The following is an 11,748-nucleotide window of genomic DNA, read 5'->3' as shown; positions in this document are numbered from 1 at the left end:
GTATCAAACATACTTGTTTGTGGAATTACAAAAGAGACAGTCACGAAAGATAAAATATAAAACTAAGTGTAAAATGAATATACATCAATTAAAATTATACCTGATTAATTCATATTATAATAGTATAGATAAACTTGAGTATACATACATGCATTTCAATCTCTGCAGAAATCTTATATCTAATAAATAATGGATATACACATATATACACAATACATACACGCATATACACATACATACATACATATATAAATAAGCTATTGATAATCATAATAACAATATATTTGGACAGTGGTTCAACCTTCGATTAGTTTATGAATATCCGTTCTTGCATTTTCCTTTACAAATGATACTATTTGTTTTTTGAAGCGTTTCATAGAAGTTTCATATGTAATTTCTTTTGGTAAATAATTTAATAGTTTGGGAGCTAGATAACGATAGCTTCTCTGTCCTATAGATTTGGAAACCAGTGGTATACAATGGTGATGCCTTTTTCTCGTTGCGTATGGGTGGTTTGGAGTGTCATGTTCAGCTTTGTTCTTGTATAGCTGGCATCCTATCTGAACAATGAATAATTGTCTCAAATCTAAAATTTGTGTCTCTTTATACAGCAAATTACTTTCATACCTTGCAGGTTTATTGAGTAGTATTCGAAGAAATCGTCTTTGAGAGACTTCAAGAGGATGTAGGTGAGTTTTTGATACTCCTCCCCAACCAATGATGCCATAATTCAAGTGTGATTCTACTAAACTGTGGTATAGATTTTTTTTGTATTTGTAATTCACGAACTTTCCGACTTGTTTCAGTCTATATGAAATACAACGTAGTTTTTTTGTTAAGTACTGTATATATATATATATATATATATATATATATATATATATATATATATATATATATATATATATATATATATATATATATATAGTGTGACCCATTTTTAATGGAAACACCCCCCTAAAATTTGAAGTTGTGAATCGATTTTAATATTGTTTTTTAAATGTCAAGTACTGAAAGGTCTACCTTGGGACAACATTTGAAATGTTTATTTCATTACTACCGCTCAGACTAGTTGAAGGATAAATCTAACAAAAAACAACTTGAACAGTTACACACAAGCTAAATCACTTCATAATTCCGCTCATTATCTTATCATGAGATGATAAAAAGGGTTATCATGGGATAGTTAGGTTTGTTGATTTTTTTATTAAATAAATAGCGTTGAGTGTGTCACCTGTTCAAACTACCAATTTGTATCAGAACTGACGTATTCAATGATTACCGATTGCCTCGGAAACATTGAACATTATGTGATACGTCAATTCAACTGCAAACGAGTGTTTTCATTCTCTTCATGCAGAGATCACTACTTTTCTAGGTAATTTTTTCCAGTTTCAATTTGTTTTCACTCATATCAAATCCATTCACAAAATCATCTTCCTCCTTTATTCATCAGGTTAGAATTTTTGAAGATCAACCGTTCGTTATCCCAACTAACTCAATCAAGAAGAGTCACTGATTTTCTGCGTGAAGGTAACTCAAGAACTCATTATTATCTTCTTTTGATTTCTTTAAATTCTTCTGATGTATACCCATCCCAAATGCACTAAGGAATATCCATCATTTCCACATTGGCTAATATTTTGCACAACATGAATGGAAAATTTTTATTGTCTGAAACCTGCTCTTTGTATAGAATCAAGCTGACGTACATATGAAATATGGAAGGAAACTCAGTTGTACGCATATAACTTGAGGTGATGTATATTACTACAATGTAATTACTACAATATGATGTAAAATACAAAAATAACCTCTAATTTCATCCCAAATATTGAGTTGAGGAATTTTTGTGAATCATAGTAGGCTTTGTCGCCTAGTATTTTGAACTTAAAGTCAGTTTAAATCTTGGTTTCATTGTGAATTTCGAACCAAGTTCAATTTCAGCTTTCTACGTTTACAAAACACGTTATAAAAAGTATGTTGGTCAAACTGAATGCACTAAAATATTCCGTTTCAAAGAAAACATTTCACATATTCGGTTTCGTAGGCAAGTTAACTAGTGTAGTGGGGAACGGCCATAAAATAGATGAGAGGAACTTGAAGTTTACTCATTTATACCTCAGTTTTAGAAGTATATATTGAAGTTAAATGATAGAACAATAATTGTATGGTTGCGACTGTGAGTAGTTTGAATATATACAGGATGCAAACGTTATCAATTTGTATACATATTAGTTTGATGATTGTGTATAATTTTTTCTCAACTTCACGTGTTCTGCAGATGGTAAACTATCAATATACAGTGCATTTCTTTAATGTCCCCTACTTTTATTTTTTGAACGGGTCAAGTCAAAAAATTTAAATGAGTGGCGATTAGGCGCCATCTGGAAAAAAATTAACTGGAAAGGGAGATCTTGTGACACATCATTTTGAAGCTCCTGACGAATACTTTACAACCCTAGAAAATGAACTCAATATCTTCACCTTCTACAAAATGGCGGAACATTTAATAATTGCCTGAATATATTGACATTTAACTACATAATATGAGGTAATAAGCTTGAGATCGATTCAGAAAGTGCTCGAAATGGTTCCTTGAACTTCTCAACATATGAACAGCCTATCCGATATTTCACGCCGAACATTTTCGAACACAGTAATTTCAATATCTCTACAAATATTTATTTTTCTCTGCTGTATATCCAATATTGAAGCAGATTCAGTTTTGTTCACCTTTTGCTTCAAATAGCCCTATAAAAAAAAGTCCAAAGGTGTCACATCTGGTGAGCAAGCTGGCCGTTCTGGAGTACCTCGACGGTCAATCCAGTATATTCAAATATAGTTTCCCTATTAAATTTTGATCAATAAATGGAGGTCCCACAATGTGATTTGCCTAAATTCCTGTCCAAACGTTATTTTTTTCTTGATATTGGGAAAGCCGAAAACTAAATGAGAATATTCTAACTGAAAAATGATGTTCATTGTCATACTGACATTTTTTGTCGTTTTTATAAACGAAAAATAACTTAACAAACCTTATCGTCTTTTTGGAATTGCAAGATGCAGATAAAAATGAATATTTCTAGAAATATCGATAGTAATGTGTTTGTCATCAGGAAATTATTTAATATTTCACCATTTTCTAGTAGGTAGAGATATTGACTTCATATTCTAGGGTTGTGAAGTATTCGTCAGGAGCTTCAAAATGATGTATCACAAGACCATCTTTCCTTTTAATTTTTTTTCCCAGATGGCGCCCAGTCGCCATTTTGAAAGTTTCATCTGTTAGTTTCAATTCAAAATAAAGTATTCTTACATTAACATTATCCCAAATTTCAATTTTTTGAGTTGACCCGTTCAAAAAATAAAAGGGGGGGGGGCATTAAAGAAATGCACTATATACTTATAAATGCGAAAGTCACTAGGAAAGGATTTTTGAATATTCCATCTGGGGCGCCCCCGCTGGGCATAAAAGAGATGCCTTAACATATGAAAATTACCTTTTCATCAATGTTTTTCCGTACCGCTTTACTTTTGAATACTGAAATTCTTTGTGTAGGTTCGTTTCATATTGTAGTTGTGCATTATTTTCAAATATCCCAACTGGGAAGCCAACCGCGGGGAAAAAAGGGAAGTTCTTAAAACGAAGTAACCTTTTCATGCCCTTAACTTTCCGGTGGGTGAACTTGTATTTAGTATCAGCATTGCACCCGTGCGGAGCCAGGGCAGACCGCTAGTACTTCTATGCAATGAAAAGATGGAGCTCTGGAAATCATGTGAATTTGTCACTCATGAGCGTAATTCTAGGTGGTGGTAGGTTTAAACTCACTGGAAACAATAGGGATGATGTGATGTCGACGTCATTGTGGATTTTAATGTAGAAAGAATATCTGCTGTTTCTCTTCATTTGTTCACTCTGACTAGTTCAGATCTTATGAGACGTACAGAATAGTCTTCGTGTTTCATGAAATATAAAGATTTCAGAAATTCATTAGATTCATTTCTAGTGACGTAATATATTTGAAAAACTTGTATTCCATGCTGAGTTCTAATATTCTGATTTTCTACGCACTAATCAAAAATATACAGACTTGATAACTTTCACATCAGTGATGTGATTGTTTTGAAATTACGTACAAGAAATCCCAAAAAGCCGTTAGCATTGAATATAATTTCATCAATATGTTGCGTAAAATATCAGTTTTCCGTCAGAAATGATTCGTAGATCCTTACAGATATTATTTACTCTTTGTAATGGTCTAGCATCGATAATGTTATTATTTTTCAGGAAACTTACGGTTGAACACTACTTTGTTATTAGGGCTAAATCATTTTGTGAGGAAGCGCAGTCTACGATTTTCAAATCATAAGCACATAGGGTAATTTTGAATATGAATAATATGAAAAGGAACGGTCTCAGATTTGAACCTAGGGGTACACCTGAGAGGGCTACGAAGTTATCCTGCCTTCTCAAAAAATAGCTCCTCTCACTCAGATGATTTTAATAACAGTTCGCAGAAATACCAAATTCATTCAGTTTTTATAGAAGCCGATTACACGACACTTCATCAAATGCTTTGCTGCATATAGACCACATCCATTAGATTGCGGTTCGATAAATTTCACGTAACAATGCAGGAAGTGCTTCTGGACTTCGTGAAACAATGCTGGTGGTCCGATAAAGAGCAACTAACAAGTAGATAAATCATATTGTTTTTTATTTTATTGATTTTTCCACTTTCAAAAGCAAGACAGATATTCGATTTCAAAATGAAAATATCATTTTAAAGGACGCAAAAAATGTTTAGGCTTTCACGATTTCATTTAGATGTATAGGAAAATAAAAATGGCAGTAGTACCATCTCAAACTTCTCCAGGATCATGATTTTTTTTTGCAAAAGTTGTGAAATGCGGAAATGAAGTTTACATTCAATTTTGTTGTTCGAATTCAGGATGATACTACGAATAAACCACAATCGCAATGTAGTTTGAAATGAGTTGTAAAATGATACATTTGAATTTATAGAGATGAAATTTCTTCAAAAACTAACCACCAACACACGGTATGTCCAAATCTTAATTTTATCCAGTTCATCCGTCCTGGATTCGTGTGACTCATTTTAACACTAATTTTAATAAGTTTTGACTTCCATTTTCCAATATGATATGAAATTATTCAAAATCCCTCAAAAAATCAATGAAACAGAAAAATAAATCAACTGAAAAATAACAAGTATACTGAGCAAAAATAAAGGGAATTCAAACAACAATTGAAAATTGAACAATTAACAAGAAATGAAAATTAAAAGAATTCAAGTTACTTCAAGACGTTTCGATTGTTAGTATCCATAATCGTCCTTCGGTGATGGCTGGACTTATTCCTCCGAGAGATGACTATTTATAGGTCATTCGAGTGCTTTTACCTATCCCCTCTACCATCTTTTCGCCTCACCGGTTTAGCGGGAGCTGACCGTTTGGCGGGAGTTGGCTATGACTGCATTGTTGGACAACAGCAGAGTGATGGTGGAACATACTTTGGCAAGAAGATAGCAGAGCCTCACAAGGAAAAGAAGCTTTCACAACCTGTTATTGTACTTCCCTACATCAGAGGATTGTTGGAAAGGATAAGAATTGGGTCCAAGTATAACATCAGAACCTGGTTGAGATCGTGAAATAATATCCTTATCCGCCTCATGAAAACCAGGCCACCAAACGCGGATTGCGATTCCAAGGATTGCATTTACCGGATACCCTGCAAGTGCGGAGAATCCTACATCGGTGAAGCTAAGAGGCCATTGAAAGTTCGCATTGCCGAGCACAAGAATCACACACAGCGAGGAGAAACCAGCAAATCGGGAATAGCAGAGCATTTTTGGACTCAACAACATAACATCAAGTGCTCTCAAACTGAAAGCATCCACAAGGAATAACACTGGAGAAAATTGAAAGAAGCCGCATATATGTTGTCCAACAACGCATTTAGTCAAGCTAGCGTAGAGATACGCAACATATGGCCAACTTCCGCCAAACGGTCAGCTCCTGCTAAACCGGTAAAGCGGCAAGAGGGAAGACGGGATAGGTGAAAGCACTCGAATGACCTATAAATAGTCAGATCTTCGAGTCCAGTTATCACCCGAAGACGATTGTGGATACTAAAAAACGACACGTCGTGATATTACTTGGCGTGAATTCTTTTGATTTTGAATTTTCATTTTTTGTTAATTGTTCAGTTTTCAATTGTTGCTTATATTTTATTCCATTGTAATTTCAGTTATTTCGCTTAGTTTATTATTGCTTCGATAATATTTTTGATTTTATTGATCCGTCCAGGGATTTCAAATCATTTTATATCATATTAGAGAATGGAAGTCCGAACTAACGAAATGCACCATGGAACATTGTCAACCACCTTCAAACAATCTAATTTCAATAAGTTATATTAATATTCGATAGAGTTTCTTCGGATTTGACCAACATAACTGAATGTTAGGTTTGTTTCTCTTCAGAAGATAAAATAAATGAGTAAAGCGTTGGTATGATATTCAACTTTTCTTTTTTTCGTGCATCCTCAATGGAAGCGACTTTGTGAAGCAAAAACACCAAAAAGTTCTGAGTTATCCTGAAATCTTTCTAAGAGTAGATGCAAAAACTTTTTTATTTTTATATGCTTTAAAATCTTTCTCAATTCGCCCAAACTGGTATCCTTCAGTGATGTCATCTGCACTGATTTTTCTGAAGCGTTCGACAGACTTGAGCATAGTATCCTTCTCAACAAGCTTTCGACTTTTGGGTTATCCAATGAATTAAATACCCTCTTCAAATTGTATTTTTACAACCGTAATAGTACGTCCAATTCAATGGTCTCAAGTCTATCGAATATATAGCAACGTTTGGTGTACCACAAAGATCAAATCTAGGGCCCCTACTGTTCAATATGTTCATTAATGATATCGGAGCCGAGATTGATGTCAATTTCCTTCTATACGCAGATGATTTGAAACTCTATCACAATATTACATGGTGTCGGAAGAATAATCTATCTCTCAACATATCCAAATGTAACGGAATGTCTTACTCAGTGAAAACGAACTTGAATTTACACAGCTACGTCATAAACAATCAAGTTCTGGAGCGTCCTGACACACTCACTGATCTAGGTGTTACTTTTGAGTCATCCCTCTCTTTCAATGAACATAATGACACTACTCTAACAGCAGCTTATCGCATGTATGGATTCTCAGTTGGAGATACAGAAGATTTCAAAAAAGCTTCAATATTGAAATTACTTTATTTCACTTTTGTTCAATCTAGGCTGGAATATGCATCTGTTGTGTGAAGTCCCTACTATAAGGTTCATATAAATCAACTAGAAGCCCTACAGAGGCGCTTCCTAAAATATATGTCTTTTCAACCCAAAGGCACGTATCCTACTGTAGGAATACCCTATTATGAATTGCTTGTAACCCACAATTTTTGTAGTTTCGAGATAAGGCGTAAATAATATTCATTTCTTTTTTTATTCAAGTTCATGAACAATATCATCACCTGCTCTCAACTGTTACATATGTTGAATTTTTGGGTTCCTAGATGGTCATCTAGGAATAATGTCACATTTTATCTCAACAATCCGCGTACAAATATAATGAAAAAATCTCCAATTTATACAATGTGCGATACCTCTAATTCTGTTAATCATGTCCTAGATATATTCAACTGCTAGATTATACAAATCAAAAGACATTTCTTAGCCAACTGACAGTTCCCTTTTTGATTTTTTTTTATAGATTCACAAATTATATTATATAAATACATATTTGTAAATGCCACTGTTACTCCCTATTCTGTAAATGGGTTCATCCTGTAGAATAGTGTATGAAATAAATAATCCGTTTTCTAGATAATTATTGTTGAAGTACGCTTGAGAATTATTAGAATTAGTTCGTGAAATAAATAGCAGTAATAATTATTGAATGTTCGTAACGGAAGTATGTGAGCTGTAGAATATGAAGAATTCTATATTTTTCTGTATATGCTGCCATAAGGAAGCATTTTCTTGAAATGCGTCACAAAAGGCTGCCTTTCCCACACATTTATGTTGGTTACCTACCAAACGAAAATAGTCGCAGACTGACCATCGATCAGGTCCTCATGAAAATCCAACATGTTCTGTCAATCTTGAATGGATATTCTTCGAAAGAAAATTCAGGCCCTGGTAAGAAAGCAGAGACTCTTTTCCTGCCCCGCGCATTCAATGAAGTGATGGATTCATTTGGTCGAGTTAGAGTATGTGTGAGTCACAATAAATCCCCGGAGATTGAAGTGGTGGGGTCAAATCCACTTGGACCTTTTATTCATTTATTTATTTATTTATTGATCACAAGTACACCATGGTGTCTGGACAAGTCACATAAAATACAAATATATAACATATATAAATTGTAAATTATAAATTATTCACAACGTAAAATTACAACATAATTACTAACACATGACATATGAAACAAAATTTAAAAGTGAAACATAAACATATTGAGGTCCATATAGATTATTAACAAATCTGTAAGTCATATTTATAAATAAGGGTTAGGAGTATTATGTAATAATTTGAAACAAATTTAACCAAAATAATGAAAAAAAATAACAGGAATTGTAATTCAAATTAACATAGGACTCTTTAGTTTTTTTTTGAATATTTCCTGGTGTGTATCTTTCAATTCAATAGGTAATTTATTAAACAGTCTCATTTCTACATAATTGCGACTAGTACTTGCTAATTTATGTTGTGGAATCAGCAGGTTGTCTCTATTTCTTGCATAAAATTATGATTATCATCAAGTGACTGATAGTAGCTGATATTTTCTTCTATGAATACCAAGTCAATATACAGGGTGTTCCTTAAATAAATGCTAATATTTAAGGAGGTAATTCTTAGACCCTATGGACGTATGTCCTAAACGCCTTAACTTTTGAGATACAGGGTGGCAAAGTTTTCAAAAATAATCAGTTTTTTAATAATAACTGAGATAATTTGGTAGACATCTTTGGCATATTTGGTACATATATTCAATGCCTCAAGGCGCATTTTCTGATGTACAATTTTCTTAATTTTCTCTGCCAGTGGCGTACGTACGAGTTTTGAAATGTCTATTTTTGGCGAAAAAATTACTAAGTCACTGCTTTATCTTGAATTAAAAATTATTTTTAAAATCTCCATACATTTTGAGCACATTTGATTTGCTGGGTTTTCTTTGTCCGTTGCATGGTTTTCGCTCAAAAAATTAAAAATCGCTTTACTTAAGGATAAATTCCTTAAAAATCTGATGCGGTATCGTGCATCGACTGAAAGCAAACTAAGAGATCAGATTTGTTGCAAAATAATTGAGGAACTAAAAGGTATTTGTTTGTTGTCAGATACACTGTTCTCAATTAAAATTACGTCATAACGCAGCACCGCTTAATAATTTTTGTCGATATGTGATTTCTTTTAAAGATTAAAAGCAGAAAAAACAGCGTACCCACCATAGCAATAAAAAACGAATTCTCTGTATGTACAAACGTCAGTAGCTAATATTGATGTTGGTTTAAAGTAAGGTGTTGGTGTTAAAAACTGTCACAGCGCGTTTTGATTGATTTTGAAGTGTTATTGAAGTTATTTTGGTAGTCCGCTGTTGTTCTGAATATCAGTAAATATGGTAAATTATATGAATGCGAAAATGGCGCAAATGCATTACGTATATGGCCTTGCCAATGGTAATGCAACAGAAGCCAGGCGCATTTATCAGAAAAGATATCCTAATCGTGCCTTACCAGATAGCCGAACCTTTTCAAATATTCATCGTCGACTTGGGGAAACTGGTAGTTTCAAGAAAGGGACTCCGGAAGGTAGATCTCGTGTAGTAAGAACTCCTGAAATTGAGGAAGCGGTGCTGCAAGAAATTGAGGAACATCCTGAGACGAGTACGAGGAAGATCGCTAGAACTCTGGATATTTGTCATCAAATTGTTTGGCGTATTTTGGTTGATTTTTTGTTATACCCATACCATATTTCAAGAGTGCAGGCATTACTCCCCAGAGATTTTCCACAGCGTGTGAACTTCAGTCAGTGGTATCTACAAAGTATTGCACTAAATCCGCAGTTTGAGACACAAAATTTTGTTCACAGACGAAGCAAATTTTTTTCGGAATGCCATTCAAAATTTCCATAACAATCATGTGTGGGCTGAAGAAAATCCCCATGCAATAACCGAAACCCATTTCCAACACCAATTTTCGGGTAATGTATGGGCAGGATTTATAGGTGATCATCTAATAGGCCCATTTTTTCTACCAGGACGCCTTGATGGTCGTTCTTATTTACACTTTCTCGAAGAAGACTTATCTGGGTTATTGGAAGATGTGCCACTTGCGTTAAGGAGTCGAATATGGTACATGCACGATGGCGCCCCTGCTCATTTCAGTGTAATTGTCCGAAACCATTCAAATACAGTTTATCCTAATCGTTGGATAGGCCGCGGAGGACCTCAGCAGTGGCCAGCAAAATCCCCCGATCTCAACAGTTTAGATTTTTTATGGGGTCACCTTAAAACTCTTGTGTATAAAACTCCCGTTAATACTTTAGAAGATTTAAGAGAGCGAATAGTTGCCTCGTGTGAAACTATACGAAATACGCTGGGAATATTTGAACGGGTGCGTAATTACATGCGTAGAAGAGCGGAAGCATGCATGCTAAGTGCAGGTGGCCACTTCCAACAATTTTTATAATCAGTTTTGGTATTATTACTAATTAACAAATTTGTGCTATTCGTTTAGACTTACTGTCACAAAATAAAATAAAACTCGTTTTTGTGAAAAAATTTATTTTTTTGCAGATTATGTTTTCAAATATTATTAGGGAATTGGTAATGCGTTATGAAGCAATTTTCAGATTCTCATTTATTTTAGAATTGACCTAATTTCTTAATTAGCTTTCTGTCGATTTTTATTTTTTTGAGTGAAAATCATGTGTCGGACAAAGAAATACCAGAAAATCAAAATTTCTCAAAAATAAATGAGAATTTTAGAAATGATTTTATTTTGAAAAGAAAGCATTGGCGTAGTACTTTTTCCCCAAAAATATTCAATGCGAAACCCGTAGGGATGCCACTGTTTGAAAAAATACAAATTTGTGTACATCAGAAAATGCGCCTTGAGGCATGGAACATATGTACCAAATATGCCAAAGATCTCTACAAAATTATCTCAGTTATTATTGAAAAACTGATTATTTCTGAAAACTTTGCCACCCTGTATCTCAAAAGTTAAGGCGTTTAGGACATACGTCCATAGATTGTTTTTTTTCTTAAAATGGGTCTAAGAATTACCTCCTTAAATATCAGCATGTGTTTGAGGAACACCCTGTATATGACTGATGAAGGTAACGTCAAAATACCTAGCTGTGCCTAGCTGAACTATGTATATACCCACATATCCCCACCAGTGTCGATTTATTCAGCAAACAGAAAAAATCATATGCGGAGTATTATCCTACAAACTAATGAATGGAAGAAAATATTCGACAATCTGTTTTCGTTAGTTTCAGCTGGAAACTACAATCTCTATGTCAAAACAAGATTAGATTTTTCCACAATGATATTTATTATATGTACCACTGTCATAACACCAAATAAATCTGGCAAAAACTGCTTCATAAACTATTAATACAATTTCGGAAATATTTTAATCTCTCTAAACGTCAGCAAACTGAAT

The 11,748-nt window shown here is 33.9% G+C and overlaps 1 protein-coding gene across 4 annotated transcripts in view; it reads left to right on the top strand.

Annotated features, from left to right (window-relative positions):
* The window catches only part of LOC111505835 (protein peste), a 52,272-nt gene that overhangs the window by 19,178 nt on the left and 21,346 nt on the right, over positions 1–11,748 (top strand). Inside the window, exon 1 of one of the 4 annotated variants that reach the window (XM_023160714.2) lies at positions 1,254–1,378. The exons of the other annotated variants lie outside the window; for them this stretch is intronic. Within the exon in view, the coding sequence (XP_023016482.2) occupies positions 1,275–1,378 (104 nt within the window). The 5' untranslated portion in view covers positions 1,254–1,274. Of the gene's footprint in view, positions 1–1,253; positions 1,379–11,748 lie in introns of those variants that run through there. 4 annotated transcript variants of the gene reach the window in all.

The sequence above is a fragment of the Leptinotarsa decemlineata genome, unplaced genomic scaffold (genome assembly GCF_025532065.1).
Source record: "Leptinotarsa decemlineata unplaced genomic scaffold, Ldec_3_MD MMD2_tig00001064_RagTag_RagTag, whole genome shotgun sequence".
NCBI classification, from domain to species: Eukaryota; Metazoa; Arthropoda; class Insecta; order Coleoptera; family Chrysomelidae; genus Leptinotarsa; species Leptinotarsa decemlineata.
Note: the sequence above shows the minus strand (reverse complement) of the source record. Positions and strands in the feature narration are given on the sequence as shown.